At 32.4% G+C, this 17,507-nt stretch overlaps 1 protein-coding gene across 11 annotated transcripts in view; it reads right to left on the bottom strand.

The window, feature by feature from the left end:
* PDE1A (phosphodiesterase 1A) overlaps window positions 1-17,507 on the bottom strand; it is a 461,201-nt gene that overhangs the window by 124,935 nt on the left and 318,759 nt on the right. For 4 of the 11 annotated variants that reach the window (XM_074302943.1, XM_074302946.1, XM_074302947.1 and 1 more), the window contains 4 exons: window positions 11,586-11,768; window positions 6,535-6,601; window positions 4,272-4,388; window positions 2,031-2,171 (listed from right to left, as the gene is read on the bottom strand). In XM_074302943.1, coding sequence (XP_074159044.1) covers window positions 2,031-2,171; window positions 4,272-4,388; window positions 6,535-6,601; window positions 11,586-11,768 — 508 coding nt within the window. Of the gene's footprint in view, window positions 1-2,030; window positions 2,172-4,271; window positions 4,389-6,534; window positions 6,602-11,585; window positions 11,769-15,922; window positions 16,340-17,507 lie in introns of those variants that run through there. The other 7 variants (XR_012488251.1, XR_012488249.1, XR_012488253.1 and 4 more) reach the window with 5 other exon arrangements.

The raw sequence follows: 17,507 nt of genomic DNA, 5'->3' as shown, positions 1-17,507 counted from the left end.
GTTCTTGGGAAATATAGAAAGAAAGGTTTTAGTGCACTGCATAAAAATAGTTTATTGAAATTGTTAACTTCTGAAGGTTTGAGCTATTCCTCAAACCTGAGTTAACTAAGCTAGCTCTCTATCAGAAAGAGAATAAAGAGAGGAAGAGGAAGAAACAACAAAGAGAGGGAGAAAGAGCGCAGAGACAGAGACAGGGACATAGACACAGACATAGAGATGGAGAAACATACAGAGACAGAGAGGCAAGGAGAGAAAGACAGAGAGAAATAGGAAATCAGGCTTCTTGCCTCTCTAAATGTCAATGTGACACTGAACTGGTGTTCCTAGTTGCTCCTTTAATCCATAGAATGGCATTGTGATTGTTCCAGGCCTCTTTTGTTTCTTTAGGACTTGCTGACTTACTTCTTCTTTGATAATATTAACTAGAGAAGGAGTCTAGCCTTTTATGACCCATGTGGAATGCCCAACATGACAATCAGGCCACTGCGGAGATGTGAGATAAGCCATACATGACAAATCCAAAGGAATAAACAAGAACAGGGAAAAAAGACAAGGCAAGCTGAAGATGGAAGAACAGAATAACCAAAGGAAAGTTGGAAATCAAGAACCATGAGGAAGAGAGAAATAAATGAAGCTTGATCATAGTGGAGACAATTTGTCACATGACAGAAAATGCTGTTCTCCTCTTTTAGAAAATGTCCTAAAGGATTTTGGGTCTCATATCTAAACTTATATATATGAAAAAGAAATAGCATATGGGAACCCAGAAAACTGTAAACAAAAACAGGACTTGGGCAGCTCCAAATAAACTAAAAAAGGCTTCAGAAATTGGCCTGGTGACTGTTATAGGAAAATTGACTTTCTTCCAATTAGGATCTCCTATGCATCAAAATTTTTTAAAAATCTCAATATTCCTTGAGAAGTATAATAAATATTAGTTAATTTGAAGACCTTTTGTTATGGCTATGAACTGAGTCTTAAAACAAGGAGATGCACAATCACCAAAGGAATTTTGCCACTATAAGGGAAAATGCTCAGTGAAGATTTTAAATGGAAAGTCCTGCCTAGATAATGAGGTCTGTTATATCTTCTTAGCTTAGGATGACTTTATATTCATTGCATCAAGGTTCAAAACAGTTCAGGTCCTCTTAAGTTCAGATCCATTAGAACTCAAAGAAATTCAATCTAAACTATTCAAATGGGAACAAGTCACACAGTAGGGCAGGACTTCTAAAATGGAATTCTTCACCACTAGATAATTTTCTGTCAGATAACAATTGTCAATGGTGAAATGGAATTAATGAAAACAATTAAGCCCATCAAAACTGTAAATTGTGCATATTATGACATATATTATATAAGCAACACCTAGAATTTGTTCATCAGTATATTTTTTCTTGGAGAGGAGAAACAGAGAGCAGGATTCAGAACTGGATAGGAGGAAAGTGGGCTGGCCTGAGTTTGTAAATCATACAGTATTCTTAATGACCTCTAGCTTCTCCTTGAAACAAATACCCATATTTTAAGCATTAATATTCTTCTGGCAAATACTTTATGAGTCATAGAATAGCAGTTCACCCAAAGGATGATAGAGAGGTGTGTGGTAGGTATGAGTAGGCTGTACCATATTGCCAATGAAGAATTGTGCAGAAGAAATAAATGAATGTCATCTGATAAATGTGGGTAATGATATTTTTGTTTTGTTTTGTTTTGTTTTGCTTTTGGTGAATATCTTTGAAAAACATACTAGAAGACATAAGTTGTTCACTACCCTCCATTTTTCAAAATACGTGATGAATGTTCTCTAATTTTCCTTTGGCTATATTTTTTTATAAAGTTAAAATAAAAAATAGCAACAGAAAATCTAAAATAATGGTTATGTCATATTCATAAAGAGATACTGGCCTTCTATTAAGATTCTGTCTTTCAATAAAGGAACAGATGAAGCTTAGATATTGGGGGGAAAAGGGGAGGAAGTATACCAATATACCTAAATTGGTTCTTTAAGACACAAAGATAAGTTTCCTTACCATGAGACCTGTATGAAGCAATATGTAATGCACAGTTTGAGTGACATCTGCTGCATGAATCAAATTATGATACGGATTTTTGTGTTTGCTGTAACCAACTTCTAAGGCTTCCGCGAAGGAAATTAGACAAGGAACGGGAATCTGTGGAAAGCAATGGTTATTCATTATATGTCTAATAAAATTGCTGCACAAAATTAATGTGAGTAAAAGAGTGTTTAAAGTGAAATAAACTAGTATATTTGGTTATGTTGAATTTGTGCTTTAAAATATAGCTTCAACGAACTTCTAAAGTCAAACTCTGGTCCCCAACTTTGTTATATATTTTAGCACTGACAAGGGGAGCCCCGAAACTCACTCTCACTCTCTTGGACTTTGGAAGAAAGCTTGAGAAACTCCCTCAGAGAAGCTTTCCCCTGAGAGACCCAAGCCAGGGAACCAAGATAAAGTGGTTTCATTCTGTTATCTGGGTGGGACTAGTTGAGTCCAGGACCACACCTGACTTTAGCCCTAGCTGGAGATGGAGATTTCTATCCAACTCTATTGAGCTGGAGATTAGTCCAGGGACACTCATTCATTTAGAAGATTCTCTATTCTGATTTCAGCTCAAACTGCTCCCAGCCTCCACATAACAAACTTCCTTCAGCTCATTCTTTGCAGAGGGCCAAAAGCAGGAATCATGCCACGGAATCTCTCTCTCTCTCTCTCTCTCCTTGGCATAGCTGTGACTTTCTGCCCACTGAAAAGACATTTTTTCCTCAGTATTACTCCCTCTTTATGTCTATCACCTATATCTCTAACGGGACCTTATTTACCTCTCTGTCAGGATTTCTCTATTAGATCTTTACTTCTCTATTGGGACCTTGCCACTAAGGACGTCAGCCTGCAAAAGCTGACTTCTCAGTTCCAATAATAAACTTCTTTTACCAGTTTAACTTTTCAGGTTTGTAAATTCATTTATGAAGGACCTGTGCTGACCAGAAGGGAGTTCTCACAACTCCCTGCCCTGCGCCAATTCTCATCAATGCTATTAAAAAGTATTATATAACAGAGAATTATCAGCTCTAAAAATCATGTCTTAGTTGAGACATCTGTAAATTGAAAGGAGTTAGTTAAGCAATATCTGATAGCTCTTCCAGATTTAAAATTCTATGACTTTTTACATGCTAATAATTAAAATTTTAGACTGCAGTCCATTCAGAACTATGGATTAACTCTAGAGTTGTAATGAGAATTGGGATGATTGGGGTTTTGCCTCAAGGCACCAAAATGCAAAGAATAAAAAATAATAACTTATGTATTCCTTCAGCAATTAATAAGCCAATTTACTAACTAATTCATTCTGCTGCTCAATTGTTTATCATAATTATTTTGGAGGTTATTTTCATACCACAAAAACTTAAAGTTATTTGAAGTTATTCTTTATCTACTTGTTTGGGGCATATTTTGTGCTGATTGCCCTGCATGCCAAAATCGCTAATTATGGTTTTGATCAATTTAGTATCTAAAAGGCATGGATTATGCCTTTGATTGTAAATCTCCCCAGTGTAATTTTGAGATGAGATATAACAAAACTAATATATCTGCCTTGAATGCCCCCAATATTGTATCCTTATGAAATGGTCTCAGATTTCCTCTAGAAAAGATCTATAACTGGTCTATTGGGACCAATGGATGGAATAATAGACTTCCATCCAGGAAAACCTATGTTCAAATCTTTCCTTAGTTATTTACCAGATATATAATTCTGGTCAAATCAGCTAACTCAGCTTCAGTTTTCTCATCTTTAAAATGGGGATAATAATATGTATATATATATATGTATGTATATGTATTCACATATACACATGAATATACATACCTATATGTCTATGTGTATATTCACCCATAGGTGTATTAATATATATATATATATATATATATATATATATATATATATATATATATATATATATATATATACATATATCACCTTAAAACATTAAATCATTTATAAATGTTAGTTATTATTGTAGAAAGTGAATAGATATATTGATATAATAAATTCTAAGGGAGCATGGAAGCATGTAGGTCAGTGACATATGTGAATTATGCAGCTATTCACAGATATCATGCATATATTATTTCATTCTCTCCTATTAAGTATTATACTAATAATCCCTTAAAAAGGCTGACGTAACGACATTCTGTTATTTTTATTCATATCTAATGCATTAATTTTTCTTAATATTAAATATTTCTGACCTTGAAGCGGTTGATAAGATCATATCTGGTGAACAGTTCATACATCATAAATTTCAGACTGTGCTCTCCACTTGCATCATTTAGGGCAAATACATCAAATGACCATTTATCTACATCCTGAAGGGGGAAAAAAGGATATATTTTAGTTTGTGCTATCTTTTAATTCTCTTTCTGACAGCGATTTTAGGTAAGAAATAGGCAACAGATGGACTGAAGGCAAGATTCCTTTAAGCAACAAGGTGATACAGTGGATAGAATGTTGGATGTGGATGTGATATTTAGAGGACCTGAACTCAAATTCTACCTTAGATTCTGATTTAATCCTAGATAAATCAATTAGTCTCTATCTGTCTCATAGATAATAATAGACCTACTTAAAAGGATTGTTTTAAGGATAAAAATGAACTTATTTTTTAATTTGTTAATTCCAATTTTATTTTATTTTAAATAGTATCTTATTTTTTCCAAATACATGGAAATATAGTTTCAACATTCACCTTTGAAAAATCGTGTATTCCAAATTTTTCTTCCTCTCCTCCCCTCTCCCTCTTCTTCAAGACAGCAAGTAATCTGATATATGTTAAACATGTGCAATTCTTCTAAACATATTTCCATATTTCTCATGCTATGCACAAAAATCAAATCATAAAGGAAAAACACAAGAAAGAAAAAAAACAAGCAAATAAATAATAAAAAGATGAAAATACTATGCTTTGATTGACATTCAATTTCCATAGTTCTCTCTCTGGATGTATATGGCTCTCTCCATCACAAGTCTATTTGAATTACCATGAATCATCTTATTGTTGAAAAGAGCCAATTCCATCATAGTTTATCATAAGATATCTTTAAAAGCACTTTGTGAACTTTAAAGTACCACATAAGTGCCAGCCAATTTGTAAGGGATTTGATTAGAGAAAGCTATTTAACATATACAAGGATAAATTTTGATGAATTAAGGGAAGAGGACAACATAAATATTTTGAGGTCTTTCCCTATTTCAGGGTATCCTTCTATCTTTTCTCCAACTTATTTGATTAACTTGAAGACCTCACCATCAAAATGGATTTGTTTTTCCATTTTGATTTTATTCAATATAGCCTTCATCACTGTATCTTTGGAGATCATACATCTCCCTATTTAATGCCTTACTTGATATCAGTAAGCAAAGAATCAACAACCAAAAAATCATCTCTGATTTGTTGACAGTCCCCCCACCAACTTCTCACAATAATATTTGCCCTTGGGGAAGGGTCTGATAAGTTGCCATTCCACAGGATCACAGATGTAGAAATGGAAAGGACATTTGATATCTTGTAATGCAATATGCTCACTTTATAATTTAATAAAATTAGATCTAGGACAGTTAAATAGCTTCTACATAATCAAAAAGTAAGTATTCCTGGAAAAAAGTGGAATTTGGCTCAAATAGAGAACTATTTCTCCATGCTGTCTCCACTTTAAAATTCATGTGTTTCAGTTTTAAGATTACTCTCTACCTTTAAGATAAAATTCTTTATATTGTTAAAAGAACACTAAGTAACAAAACCAGTAATAGAAGTATTTTGGGTGGTATAGTACCTTCTAGTTATTCCTGGGATTACAAATTTCCCCCCAAGAAACTAATTCAATTAGCTGGCTTATGTGAGAGAAGAAGTCTCACATTTTCTCCTAAAGACATGGCATTGGGTATCAGTGCCTGGCTAAAAAGCAAGTTGTCTCAGCAAGATCCTGGGAAAATCATGAAAGATGTAGTTAGTGAGGAAAAATAAACCAATGAGTCCCCTTTGCCAACTTTCATTCAGAAAATCCAGCTGTAGGAATGAATCCAACTTTATTTCACTATAAAATCATAACAAAGATGATTTTTCTCTATAATCACTTTATTCTTACTCTCTATTCTTTTTTAAAATAGTATTTTCTAAACAAAAAGAAAACAACAATCTAATCTTAAAGCAAAGCTAAATTTATTTATTCTTTACATATATCAAATGATACATTTGGCTGAATTTGATCTCACTTTTAGATATTTTATGCAAATTCTTAAATAAAAAAAAGAAAATTATCACTTTGTAGGCTCTGATGATCAATTTTTCAGTCTACTAGGTTCTGATTTGGAATGGGTCTTTTAAAATTTTGTGCAGTTTTAAAACTGATATGCATGCTAACATGTCCATATCACATTAACTCTTATTTCTGATGTTAATTTAATGAACAATTCAGAACTATGATTTGAGAAAAGTATCAAAACTTAAATTCTTACCTTTAATGTTACAATGACTGCTGCTGGATAAACTAAACCAGATATGCTGGAACTCCGTCTGTACATCCTAAAAAGATAAACAATTATTCAGTGAAAGTCTCCACATAGTTCCTTAACTCTTGAGGAAAATTTCTTTTTGTTAAATTTACCTTTTATCATTCATTATGTTCTTTCCTCCTGTGCCAAAGTCCTACTTCAATGTCTTATCATGGTTTGCCAGAGACCCCAGGTTCTTGAATACTTTACCTGCAGCTGTCAAGTTCTAAGCCATGCTATCATTTTCATTTTCAATTGTTTAAAAAAATAGATCAAGTTTGAATAACCAAAATTGCCAATACCATCTTTTTTTTCCATCTAAGCTTTTTCATTCAATTTAGTATTAATTTCTTGTTTTTGTTAATAATTAAGGTATATGACTACATAACTAGCCAATTCAGAATTTTTTTCATTTAATTAACCAGCATTCTTTTTGATATTATTCAGTGTTTGTCATGCCTAAAGCTTTCTGACTGATTCTAAGCTTGAGGAAGCTACTCATGGTATGTGGACATAAAATTTCTAAATAGTCTACAAATCTTCATTTTTTTAATTTTGAATCCTATCTAATATACATCCCACCCAATTTTTTCTTATCATTGAAAAATCACCAACTATTAATATCATGCTGAGGTATTTATTCTTCTCTACTTCTTCATTACCAATAATGAATACTGATGCAAACATTAAATTATTTTTCACCCTTTTTGAGCTCTTCAACATGAATACTGAAAGTAGAAATGACCAAGTATAGCATAACCTCATATTTTTTTTGTGCTACTTTATATTTCTTTATTCTATATGATAGAAACAATTCTACCAACTTCTTTATTTGCCTAAGGAAAACTTTTAAGGTGTATCCTCATTGAGCTGAAATTTTTATATATTTTAGTTTATAGTGAGAATATTGGTATTGACGAGGTTCAGTTCCTTTAGCTGTTTATTAATGAATTGATAATCAGATAAAAATACAGAATAGTAGCAATTAAATTACAAATTACAGATGTCTATGTCAATATGGAATACAAACTCTGATCATTGTAAAGATATTCCTGAGGTCTTTTTTTTTAAAGCCAGAGGAAATTCTCCAGAACACTAACTGGATGGATCTTCTATGAAATATATGGCTTAACTGTGGTAGAAGATGAGAAACTCCCAACTTTCAATGGTAAAAGAAATGCCAATTACTTAGATCCATCAAGGTGTAGAGGCAAATTCTCTGCCTATATCTATAGATGTCACATAGTATTAATATGGCTTTTAAATGAGCAAGTTGCTTGGAATTCTTGACATTTTATAAGAATAATGAGTTGCTTGGAATTCATGACATTCACATCCTGATTTTCAACCACTAAATGATGGAAAGCTTTGTATGATAGCCCATGTCTTCTGATATCATTTTTTATGCCCTTTGGGCTCATCATTCAAAGTTTTTGTTCTGTGAGATGAATGTTTTTTTTTCTTATTTATGAGTAACATATATTTGTTGTAGAAGGTAAACATATTAGGAGATAGCTATAGAGTGAATGTCTTATTAAATGGAGATATTAAACTAGAATAAACATTTCTCTGGTTGGCTCCTTTTAATATTACTAAAATTATCTTAGAAAACTTATAAAGAGCACAAAATCATACCTGTTTCTTTAGTAAGATAAATTAATGTCATCAAGATTAATAACACTGTGTATATGTGTATGTATTTATTAGTGTATGTGGAAATTGAAAGATTTTCTCCATTATTTATCTCAAAACAACATGCTCTACTAAAGAGCTAAAGTATATATATATATAATATATAAAACTTATTATTTCCTTTAGCTTATCATCTCTCTGAGAATTAGCTGATAGATATAGAGAATATGGTTCCATTAATCATAAAAAAGTATTTTGTTTTGAGTAAAACTACTACCCTATAGGCTCTATATCAAAATCATTTGGGATTCATTACAACAGGAAAAATAACAATCCTTTTCAATTACTCTTTAATTACTGAAATCAGATTATTTTATCTTAATGCTTGCCACAGTGAGGAACAATATAAAGCAAAACATTTCTATAAAGATTGTGAAATCCTATTGTACTTTTATTTGTAATATGACATTGTGTCATTGTGTCCAGGAGAAAAATAAAAACTAACAACAAAAAGTATTTCACGAATGCAAATTTGCATCTGAAATATTGCTTTAATTCTTATAATTTCCTAGGATACTAAGAGGTTAAGTGACTTTCCAAGGGACACACAACTCATATATGACTGAGAAGACACTTGGACCCAAGACTACCTAACTATGAGGCCAGCTGGCAATCCAATTAATCCCATTATGATTTGTGAAATGAACAGATTAGGCTAAAAATCCACTTGAAAGAAATATACCAGGAAGTCATTGCATCTGTAAATTTACTGAGAATTATATTGCAGCACTTTGAATGCCCTGATTAATATAGATTCCTCAAATTAAAAAAAAATTAAGTCTTAATGTACTAGTCTATTTATCTTTGATAGCTTTTTCCTTGATACTTTTTAGCCAATAATTTGACTACCAAAAATATCTATAATTGGCAGCATATATCACAATTTGCAGAAACACATGTATACCAATTATATACAACATATTCTTCATAAGTCTTTTTAATCTCTTTTCTCTTGATGAAATATATGTTGCAGTGCTTTCCAACATATCTTTGTACATGTTTCTAAGTTCTACAATGTTTTCTGAACACATAAAAAAGAATAAAAGGATATTGTCCTTCAGGGAAAAACAAGATAGTGATAATATTCTCATGGCCTTTTCTCAGTGTTATTTAAGGCTCACATCTATTTCAATAAAAGAGAAAAAGATAGTTGGCACAGTTTGGCTAGTTTTAGGAATATTTTGAAAGAAAATTCTAATAGGAATAATCAATTTCTTTATCATTTCAACCCCCTTCCCCAAACACTATACCTTTCCCCTTTCAAATTTATACTAGTTTAGCCTACAATTATTAAAGAAGATACCATTACCCTTTTAGCATGTGCCTTTCAGGGTTCATATAGGGACAAAATTAGACAATATTTACAAAGTCTTTTGCAAACCTTGAAGTGCTATAAAAAAGCTATAAATTGCTATCATTATTTCAGTGTCAAAAAAGAGTCAGTCTCAAATCAGGAAGACTAGTGTTCAAGTCCTTTATCTGACAATGGTAAACTATGTGTTTTTAATCAAGTTACTTTACCTCTCAATGTTTGTCTAGACAATTCTAAGACTCTAAGTTATAGAAACTATGCTTAATTGCATTGATAAAAGCAATTTTCTTCCTGGGAGTTACTTTTGTTGATTAAATTAGAGATCAAAGCAAGATGAAGTCCAGGGTTATAAAACAAAATAGGATGAGACTCACTGCTCATTGGTAATTTAGCCACTATAATCAATTTTGAAAAAGACCAAGGAAATAGGAAAAATGTAAACCTGTTAATATGATGACTAGATGTAAGTACAAGGAGACACCAAAGGATGTTGGAGAAAACCAGGATTTTAAAGCAAAAATAATGTCTCCTATGCATCAGAGAGAACAATTTTAATTATAGAGCATTCTTCTCATAACAAACACTCTCATTTTGGAAACAAATAGAAGCCAGGTAGCCTTACCTACATAAGGAAAATACAATTTAAGTTTTCAATAAAAGTAATAGCAGACTATGCCAGAACCAGAAAACATTAATTAATAGGGGTCATCAGTCCCCATAAAATACTAACCCTATGTTGGAAGGGAAAGCTCATGCTGTGCATCTATCAGTTTCATTTTCCTATCTAAATTTCATCTAAGGTGGGAATTGTGTAAATGTAAGACATTACTGATCTTATTCAGAAAGGAGAATCTTAATTATTTTATAATATAAGTAATTGACAAAAATTACTCCAGATCCCAACTTCTTAAACTATGATTTGCTATCCATATGGAGTCTCGTAACTGAATGTGGGGATTGTAAAATCATGACTTATTATCAGCAAATGTTTGATTTCTGTACCTATATATACACCAGGGGTTACACAAAAATTTCTCAGGTTAAAAGAGGTGATGAGTGGAAAAAGTTTAAGAAGTCATGTTCTAGACCATTTTATTTATACTTAGCTATAATTGCCTCTAGTAGTCTTGGTCCAAAAAAGTTGGATTTAGATAGAGATTTTCTGTGCTATTAAGGAGCAAAGTGGCTGGCATTCATTCTAGGATCAGAAATGCTGTGTTTTTCACACCTCAGGATTAACCGTTCTGCCTTTGTGTTTCAGGAATTTCTCAGATCTGGCCTGCTTCACGGACATAAATAAAACATCTTCAATTTCAGATTTCTCTTCTTCCTTCTCTTTTTTCCTGCCCACTCCAGACAATTGAAAGCAGCAAACACCACAAGGTCAAAAAAGATTTTCTTTGGTGGTCAAATAGACAATAGATCTTTAGTTTTTCCACAATCATAGTCATTTTAGGGTGTAGGAATCACAAGTCATTCAGGGGATCAACTATCTCATCAAAACTACATTTTCACCTAGGATGTGTTAATAACAACAACAAAAAATTTAAGCATCATTAAGTTTTGTCATCCTACTCATAACCAATGGAATTTCATACTTATTTGTGGAAAGGGAAATGGTTCTTTAAACTTTTTCTTAGCAGAAAAAAGCCAAAATAAAAATTAGCAAGATGCATTTTTATAATGTATGTAGTACAAGTACCACAAAGCTTAATGAAGCTGAAAATATGCTCACTAAATCACAGAATCATAGAATCTTGTAGTTGGAAAGCATCTCAGAAATCATATTGCCAACCTATGTTTAAAGAAAAAATCTCCTGTATTATATGACTTAAACCATTTAGCTCTTTTTTAAGCCTTCTAGTGAGGAAGACACAGACAGTTCCACATTTTACATTTATAACCACTATGTATATTTACAATCCATTTTGTCAGTTGTGTTCACTTTGAACAATCTTTCTTTGGTATTTGTTACTAGTCACTCTTTTGTAATGATAAAATTTACACTTACCTATCCACAAAAATTCCAGCCTGGACAGCATGAACAATGCTACGGAATTTTGGTTTTTCTTCAGGTTTCCTCTTTGTCATCCCCATTTTCCGTGTGAAAGTAGAAGCCAACCAATCCCGTACTTCTGATGGGACTGAATCAATGTGGATGTCAGAGAGTTCATCTTCAGTGTCCAACAGTTTCCTGCAAACATTTAGACAGGTTAATTAGATTTTCTAAACATAGATTTTTGCCTTTGTTTTTTATTAAAATATGCAAGTAGAATATTTTAAGATGTGGTGAAAGTGCATTTGATGATTTTAGATGCTATAAAAAATTTTAAAACTAAAATTCCATTAAAGATTTTAAGAGCATATAGGAACTTTGAGGTATTTTAATAATAAATCACTTCACTATTTTAATCTTTATCCTGAGAATAGATAGGGGGAAAGTAGTTTTTGATTAACCATACTAATAGAGTAGCTAGACATAATGAGACATAAATAATTTTTGAGTGGTTTAGAAAACAAAATAAACATAAAACTGATTTATTTTATTTGAATTGATGATGAATTTAAGCAAACTAATTTTCAAGATATTATAATAATAAACACCAAAATAAAACCTTACTATGAAGACATAAATGGGAGAAAACTGGGAAGCTGACAAGTTTCTTAATTTTGGCAACTCTTACTTTAATAAACCTTTAGCTCCTGAACTATACAGAAATGTCTTCTGTCTTCCTAAACACATTCAGTAAATGGGTTCTTCTTCTGGTGCAATGAACCACTTGGAGTTTGATGATTTATTCAGATAAATACTTTACTAAAAATTTATTTGATGACTTCCAGGTGAAAATACTCCACAAGAAGGTAAACAAGCCACAAAGAGAGGGGAAGAGTTGGCTAAAGGAAAGAGTGGAGATGAAGAGACTTTGTGAGGTTTTAGAAAAATGCTGTTCAATCCATAGAGAAATCTTCATATACTCCAGGTCAATTGACCTTAGAAACAAACTTAATTTGAATTGACTTGGCTCTGTTACACAATGTTCTGTCTCATTAGGCTTAATCTATATACATTTAGGTGGTGCAGTGGAAAGAGTGTCAGACCTGGAGTCAGGAAGGCTCATTTTCCTGAGTTCAAATCTAGCTTCAGACCTTTACAAGTTGTATAACTCTAGGTAAGCCATTTAACCTTGTTTGCTTCAGTTTCCTCATATATAAAATATGCTGGAGAAAGAAATGGCAAATCAGTCAAGTATCTTTGCCAAGAAAACCCCAAATAGGATCATGAAGAGTTAGAAATGACCAAAATGACTAAATAACAACAAAACAATGTATCCTCTCTTTTAAGTCAATACCTTACTCCATGGGTATCTATAATTTGGGCAAGCTGGTGACCTTGGTTTGGAAAAAATGGAGGTGATATAAGGAGTCAACTCAAGCTTTCATAAGGCCCATGACATTCATCCAATAACAGGAATAAGTGCAACAATAATAAACATTTATATAATACTTAACTGTTTGCATAAACCTCATAAATATTAACTCATTTTATGCTCACAACTCTGGGAGATAAATATGACTATTATCTCTATTTTGCAAATGAGAAAATTGAAGCACAAAAAGAGTTTAAGTAAATTATCCAATAGTCACAGAGTTAGTAAGTGTCTCAAGCAATATTGGAACTCAAATCTTTCTGAATCCATGGAGCTTCAGAGCTTGGTTCACTGCACCATACAGCTGCCTATGCATACATATACATGATTTGCAATTTCTTTGGGCAGTATATTTATATTTATATAACCACAAAAATCACAAAATAAAACTAAGACCTTTATCTACTCTAATCAGTTCATTTTATAGCTGGACAAAGACGAGGTCATTCCACCTCAAAATCTATGATTCAAGTGTTCTGTGCCCTGAGGCTCAGCAGCAAGACAAACCAATATGCCTAAAATTACATAGTAACAAGTGGTATATATATATATTGTAATATTCTTCTCTAAAATGTAATATTCTCTTGTTGGGGTTTCCTTGGGGTCTCTGGAGGGAGCCTTAGTTTCAGTTCAGTAATTATCCCAAATGCAGCCAAGTGTTAAAGTGCAGATCCTTTATTGTCTCTTTCCAAGTCTTGTCTCCTTTCCTGTGTCCCAGTTAGCTTTCTTAGAGGCCTTCTGTAATCTCGGTTCTGAGAGCTTGAGCTCTGTCTTTTGAATCTCCCTGACTGAATCCTGGCTGAGACTCCTAATTTATATATGCTCTCTTAAAGGTGTGAATCTTGTGGAAATACTAAATACATGTACTGAGCTAGAGAACTATTAAGCACCCTGCTAAACAACCATTGTCTCTATCAATTCCACTGACTTAGCACCTTGTTTTAAATTCTGGCCCATAACAATATATAGTAGAAGAAACTACACCTTCCCTTTTTCTTCCTCCCCAATTATCTTTTCCATGTAAGTATGTTTGTGTTATTGACAATGGGCATAAGGGTGCATTGCCTGGAAGTCATTAAGTTGTCCTGCATTTGGAAATCTTTCTAGGTTAATGGGTTCAATTAAAGAGAAAAGAAATGATTGCAACAAAGAAATTAATACTTGGTGTCCTCTTTGCTGAACTTTGTCAATGGGAATGGGGACTTTGAACAAGTAAGGAAAAGATGAAGCAGTTTCTTATCTATCAGTTGTCTACTCATGGATAAAGTTGAGTTTACAGGACTAAAAATCAGTTGTGATGATTTTCGTATATTTGTTTTTAAAGAACATTTTTAAAAGAGGAATTATGATGAACCATGCAAAGAGCTGAACTTGGCTTTAGAATGATATGGTTTCAAAATGTGACTTCTATCACTGAGACAATGAACAGATCATTTAATGTCTCAGAGCCTCAAATTATTCTTAAAACCTCACATTATCCATGGGCTACCCCCTGCAACAGCGGGGATAATTTCTAGAGCAAATGAATGACAGATCCTCAATGTATGAAAGTGAACAAAATAGCTTTATAGCAAGGAAAATCATGGATTAGAAAATATAAGTGGGCTAGCAATTTTTAGCACCCAAGTTTTCATAAATGCTTCAAGTGGGTGTAATTGTTTCTATGTAATAATTTTTTTCTATTATATAAATCATTTATACATATGTATTTATGTGTGTACGTATATATTTATATATAACATAAAATGTTTTGCAAACATTAAATCTTTTTATAAAAGATTTATTTAGCATTTATTATTTAGCATTTATCCATTTCATAGGTCAAATTGTAAATCCCTTCATTAAAAAACTATTAAGTGCCTACCTATTACCATAGGTACAAATTAATGCACAGTCCATGACAGTATAATGGAAATAACAGTGTCAGCCTAATAGTAGGATAAGATATAAACATAGCTAATTCTCCAGAATTCTATAAACTATGAAAATTCAATATAACATATTAAGTAAAATATTTAATACATTTTAAAAATGATGTGATTTGGGATCTAAAGAAAAAGGAGCTGGAAAAACTCTTGGGCTTAAAAGTTCTTACCACTGCGTGGACAATTCCCATGTTTATTCCATAGGATAGCAATTAGGTGGTTCAGTGGATAGAATACCAGGAAGATTCATCTTTCTCAGTTCAAATTTGAATGTAGAAACTAGTATGACTCTAGGAATGTGACTTGATTCTATTTGCCTTAGTTTCTTCATTTGCAAAATGAATTGAAGGAAGAAATGGCAAATCACTCTAGTATCTTTGCCAAGAAAACCCCCAAAAGTGACAAAGAATCCGACACAATTGAACATTACCGCAAAATATTTCAAACACAGATTAACACAACTATTTCAGAGATATGTTAGCCTTTGACCTTTAGGGGCCATTCTTTAAACAATGCGGGGCTGAGGATTGAGAACAAAAAAGGAGGGAATCTATTCAAAGACATCAACAAAGTGCATTTAAAATATCCTGGGCAACAAACCAACCCATCATTAGAAGAAGGGCTGAAATCCTACATGATAATAAAGATCAGATTCCAGGATAAGAAATATGGGGGGGGGGAAATGTTAATCAGATAAAAGATCTATATCAATTAATTTTAACTATCTTATATTTTACTGAGTAGCAATTTTTCTACTTATGTGTAGGAGGCACTCAAAAAGCCAATATGTGTACCTTCCATTTTTACTATATAAACATGATTGCATTCATAAAGCCTTTTCTTTCTTTAAAAACATCTGAAATACTTAAATCACAATGATGCAGTGGCAATGAATAGTCATAGTATATTATTAAAAATATACTTATGGAGTTAAAATTAGAAAAAATTATAAAATGCTGTAGAAGTATTAACAAATGAGAAATGTTAATACTTACTTTAAAGACTCTCTAATTTCCCTTTTTCTCACAAGACTGAATAATTTTGATTTTGGAAAATCAAATGATACCTTATGGCTATTTTTCTTTTTCTTTCCCATGGTCCTTTAGAATTAGATTTCATAGCACTTTGGAGCTTGGCATTAAATTACTTAAGAGGAATAATTTCACTACTTTTAAGTGTATCCTATTTTTACTATTCCTTATGCAGATCTGAGCACAGAAAAAAAATACAAGAACACAAGACATAGTTCATTGTGGTGTAATATTTGTGAGGTCATTGTGTTCTAAAGACTCATTCATCCTTATAGTCTGAGCTTTATCCAAGTAATAGTGGAAATGTAATTGATTACCAAAAACTTTTGTGATTTTGGCACTTTTAAGTATGAGACCATATAAAGTTATCTATAATCTAATCAGATTTTACATGTAATCAGACAGACAAAAAAATAAACGGACACATCACTTAGCATGAAAGAAGCATCTAGGTGACTTAGAAGAAGAGAAGAGTGTCAGGCCTGGAATCAGGATGACCCATGTTCAAATCCAGCCTTAAATAATAGCTTATGACCCTAAGCAAGTCAATTAAACCTATTTGCCTCAATTTCCTCATCTGCAAAATGAACTGGAGAAGAAAGCAGCAAGAGTTATCTTTGCAAAACAAAAACAAAAACAAACAAACAAAAAAACAAATGAGGTCACAAAGAATCAGACAAGACTGAAATGACTGAACAATAATAAAAAAAGGAAAGAACAGGCATCATAGCAATAAAAAGCTGTTTCTTTCAGACAAATTACAATCCTGTTATTGGGAAAGAACTTTTAGGGCTAAAGAAGGGAAAGTCAAGGAGGTAGTGTGCTGGAGAGGAAACAAAGGGCTGACCTTGAGTTATGGGACCTTCAGTACTTGAATCCTAGATCTGACATTTAGCAACTGCACAATGTTAAGTAAATCACTAACTTCCCATGGCCTCAGTTTTTTCTCATGTAAAATAAAGGAGATAAAGAGTATCCTAAAGTTCCTTCCACATTGAAGTTTATTGTCCTCAATCATATGGATGCAGGAATATGTATATGTATAATATGTATAATATATGTATAATAAAGATAGCAAGACATGTTTATAGTACAACTAAGATAATGATGCCTAAGACAGGAAGAAATCAAAGAAAAAGTCCAGGCAAAAAGTGAGTCTAATTTAAAAATCAATTATCAATATTGGTTGCAAAATATATGCAATAAAGTCAGATAGGAGCTAAAGATCTTCCTCTCCTCTAAAGAGATTTAGAATCCAGTTAATACATTAGAGTGATCATTTTTTTTTTCCTTTGTGAGGAAGTTTTGACTAGTTGCTATTGATTAAAATTCCTTTCCTTCTTGAGGTTAAAACTTTTTGGTGGGTGAGAGACAGTTTATATCTGTGATTTCATCAGTGCAGGGAAAACCCCTTTAACTTAACTTTAATACTCAGATCCTCATTATCCATGGTGATTAACTTAGTCTAGTTAGAAGCAGTGATTGAGCCCAGGTATTCCTTGCCTCAAAACCAATCTTCTATTCTATTAAGCCATGCTGCCTCTCAAAA

This window comes from Sminthopsis crassicaudata, chromosome 3 (assembly GCF_048593235.1).
Source record: "Sminthopsis crassicaudata isolate SCR6 chromosome 3, ASM4859323v1, whole genome shotgun sequence".
In the NCBI taxonomy this organism is placed as follows: domain Eukaryota; kingdom Metazoa; phylum Chordata; class Mammalia; order Dasyuromorphia; family Dasyuridae; genus Sminthopsis; species Sminthopsis crassicaudata.
Note: the sequence above shows the minus strand (reverse complement) of the source record. Positions and strands in the feature narration are given on the sequence as shown.